Below are 3,887 nucleotides of genomic sequence, written 5' to 3'. Positions count from 1 at the left end.
TAGCTCAGAAAATTGTTATTGAATATGTCAATGCTGTTTTAATGAAATGCTTCTTCTAATTATGTGGTTATTAAATAAATAATTTTTAAAAATTTAAAAAAAAATTGTGTTTAGTGTAGAAAAATCAGGAAATGCTGCTAAGCAATAGGAAGGCAATAAAATATGTCTGTAGATGTATGGCTAGCAAGATGGCTCAGTAGGGAAAGGAGTTTGCTGCCAAGCCTGAGCTCAATGCTAGGAGGGAGCCAATTCTAATAAGTTGTCCTTTGATCTCCACACACTTGTTGTTATACACAAGTGTGTGCATGCATGCAGACACATAGACAATGTAAAAGAAAAATGTCTGTAGATGTAAATTAAAAAAAAAAATTCATGGTTCCTCCTTTAAAAGAAAAGTGGTGCCAGGAATGGTAGTTCATGTCTGTAATTCCAACATTTGAGAGACTGAGGAAGGAGGCTCTCTGTAGAGTCTGAGGCTCATCTGGGTTGCAGTTTAAGATCCTGTCTCAAAAATAACAGGCAGGTATTGTGGCACACACCTTTAATCCCAGCAGAGGCTGGCCTGGTCTATATAGCAAGTTTCAGGGCAGCTGGGGCTACAGGAAGACCCAATCTCAGCAAACAAACAAACAAACAAAATAAACAAGGGGTTGGAGAGATGGCTGAGCAGTTAAGAGTACTGGCTGCTCTTGCAGAGGACCTGGGTTCAGTTCCCAGCACTCACATGGTGGTCAACTACAATCTGTAACCCCAGTTCCAGGGGATATGATGCCCTCTTCAGGCCCCTGTAGGCATTGCACACGTGATGCTCTTACATGCAGACAAAACACTCATACACATAAAATAAAAATAAATTTTTAAAAAAAGAAAAGTGGGGCCAATGGAACAGGATCCTTAGTCTAGAACACCTCACTTTGCTCTACCAGGGCCAGGTTTTGGCCTATGGTTTTTTCCTTAACTTACCCTCCTCATTGACAAGGCACTAGTGCTTACCCTTTAATGGATACCGTAAAGGACTCCCTGTTGTCTCCTGATTACTGAGGATTGGCTCCAGATGATACAGTCCGCATGGGTTTAATAAACACTCAGGCCCTTCTATGAGACTCTAGGACAGTGTGCTGCCCATCTCAGCCTGAGGGTCCTTCTATCCCCCATCTTCACAGAAGGGAAATAGCAAAGATCTCACATTGGCATGCTTCAGTATAGCTAAATTAGTAAACATGCTGTCTGCAAGTAGAGGAGCTTAATGGGTAGCACATCCCATTTTCTATAATGCCTGGGAAGCTTCATACCCAAAGTGCCTTGACTACTTGGGGGGGGGGGTTTGTCATCAGCCTTGCCACTACCTCAGTGACCTCTATCCAATTTGTACTATAGTTTCCCCTCACATAGCCTCCCCAGGTAAGAGGAAAGTCATGGAGCAGTGGTGTGGACATGTGATAGGGGCCCTGGATGTTATGTATCAGGACAGCCAGCATAGGTGCACAGTCTTGTCCCCAGAATCAGCTGGTGCCCAGAAGCCATGATATATGCACTTGAGACAGTTCATCTTTCTTTGAAGTTGTCTAGACCTCAGAATATGTTTTTCTCCCCATTTGTTTCCAAGGCTAGCCCTGGTTGTCTAGAGGTGGGGTCTGACCCTGGAGGTTCTCTGGCTCTTCCAGAAGTCTAGAGTCCATCACAATGGGACTGAGCTTCCATTCACATGCTTCATGTGGGTCTGTGGCAGGTCTGTTCATACAGGCCCCAAGTACTTCCCCATCCTCTGGTCTCAAAATAATAAAAAAGATCTGAAAGCATGTAGGGGACCCCAGGGAATAGAGAAGAGTGCCTTCGACATCATGCATACATCTGTGAATACATGGTGCTCATGGACAAGACCCTATAGCCCGTACTTTGTTGAGCCTCCACCCCTACCCCTCTCCAGAGAATCTTTTGCAGTTCCTGGTACAGAGCCCATCTTCAACATTTCCAATTTGCAGAGTTCTGATTTGTTATACAGCCCTGGTTGCCTCCACATGCAGTCACACTCCTTAGCAGGTGAGGTGTACAACCCCACATATCAGACTCCTGGGCAGGTATAAGGGAGACACATTTGGTTTCTAGTAAACAGATGAATGAGCTGCATTTTAACAGTATGGGGAGGCCACTACAGTGGCTGTGTTAGGCTCAGGGCACATCTCAAGGTCATGGGAACAGTAGCTCATACAGGGACACTAGAGGCAAATGCATTAGAGACTGAGGCACCCCCTTGCACAGTCAGCCTGGAAAGGGAGGCTCCTACATTCAAAGTATCCTTATACTGATGGGCTTTGAGAGACCTGATGTTCAAAATACTCAGAAAAAAGGGCTTGGGTTGTAGCTCGGGGGTAGAACACTTATCTGTCATGCAACAAGCCCTAGTAAGAACATAAAATATTCCAAAAGGAACTGAACAGGATAGTGAGCCAGGTTCTGAAAGAATCAGGAGAAGCATCTGCTGAACAACAAAGAATGGGGCTGGTCTTACCTGTGCACCCCTGGAGTAGGACCTGAAGATTGTGCAGAACCTGCCCTGCCCCGATGTGTCCCTGAAACACACAGGGAAGATCAGGAAGGAAGGTCAACTGTGGCCAGCAAGCACATGCAATCCCAGTGTGACAGGCTTAGTCCTTTCCTCTTTTCTCTTCCACAGCTCTTTCTAGAAGTCTGAGAAAAGCCAGGGGAGGGCAGCTAGAGCAAGTGTGGATGGCAGGTTGGGACACCATTCAGGTATGCAGCAGAGAAAACTGGTCCGTCTGCTTGGTCAAGTAAGTCTCTCAAGTGGGCCCAGAAGGCAGGGACAATGGAAAACCCCAGTCCTATGGGAATCCATGCCTTGACCTTCAAATTCTGGGACATGCTCCTTTTTTTTCAAGACAGGCTCATTATGGACCCCAGGCTGACCTGGAACTCCCACTCCTACCTTACAACTTGCCTAGAATTCCCAATCCTGCTGAGATTATGAATCAGGAATGTGGCACCACACCCAGCTTCATTCCTTAATTGGAAGCCAAGTCTGGGGAACAGACTAGAGAGAAGCCATGGCCCTAAAGAAACAAGTTTTTAGGGGCAAAATGGGAGCAGGCTCTATCAGAACAAAATATCCTAGACTTTTTCTTTTTCTCATCATAGAGAAAAATCCATCTCCAGTTTGAACAGGATCTGTTCAAATGGTTATTTCAAACAAGATGTAATTAGACTTCTTTTTGTTTCCTCACTTTGTTTCCATATCCCCATTACATTGCAAACTCACCAGAGCTCCAGTTTGACACGCCGTCCGTCCAATAGGATGGTGGTAGTTTTATAGTCAATCCCTGCAAGGAAACAGAAGAGTGAGAGTGCCCATGAGCAAGTGGCTTCCCTGGGAGGCTCTTTGCCCAAGTCTGTGCTACAAAGTATAAATACTTCCTACACTCAGAGGATGACTTCTGAGGAAGCACAACAAGGCTGCTCTCTGCTCTATACTATGGCTTTCTCAGGACACAAGCCTAGCTCACTTTGCATGGCAGTTATGGAAAGGGCAGAAGCCTAGGTCAGGATGGCACATCAGACACACTCTGGCCATGCTGGTCTCTCCAAAGGCTCAGAGCCCAGGATGCCTAGAGACAGATGGCTCACTCTCACCATAACATGACCTTCCTAAAGATTCTGAAGTTGAACTCATGGAGGTCCTACTGCTTCAGCCCCCAAGGTGCTGGGGTTACAGATGTGCACCACTATACCTGAATGAAATTTTAAAAATGCTGTTCCAGGCCGGGTGTGGTGGCGCAAGCCTTTAATCCCAGCACTCGGGAGACAGAGGCAGGTGGATCTCTGTGAGTTCAAGGCCAGCCTGGTCTACATAGTGAGTTCCAGGACAGCTGGGG

At 46.1% G+C, this 3,887-nt stretch overlaps 1 protein-coding gene across 1 annotated transcript in view; it reads right to left on the bottom strand.

Moving 5' to 3' along the window:
• Positions 1–778: 778 nt before the first annotated feature.
• The window catches only part of Rab40c (RAB40C, member RAS oncogene family), a 30,078-nt gene continuing 26,969 nt past the window's right edge, over positions 779–3,887 (bottom strand). Inside the window, exons 3-5 of the mRNA XM_029557697.1 lie at positions 3,275–3,335; positions 2,510–2,570; positions 779–2,070 (exon numbers count right to left, since the gene is read on the bottom strand). Of these exons, the coding sequence (XP_029413557.1) occupies positions 1,963–2,070; positions 2,510–2,570; positions 3,275–3,335 (230 nt within the window). The 3' untranslated portion in view covers positions 779–1,962. The remainder of the gene's footprint in view (positions 2,071–2,509; positions 2,571–3,274; positions 3,336–3,887) is intronic.

Source organism: Nannospalax galili, unplaced genomic scaffold (genome assembly GCF_000622305.1).
Source record: "Nannospalax galili isolate Female #2095 unplaced genomic scaffold, S.galili_v1.0 scaffold668, whole genome shotgun sequence".
NCBI lineage: Eukaryota > Metazoa > Chordata > Mammalia > Rodentia > Spalacidae > Nannospalax > Nannospalax galili.
The sequence above is the reverse complement of the archived record's forward strand: the minus strand, read 5'-3'. Positions and strand labels throughout refer to the sequence as shown.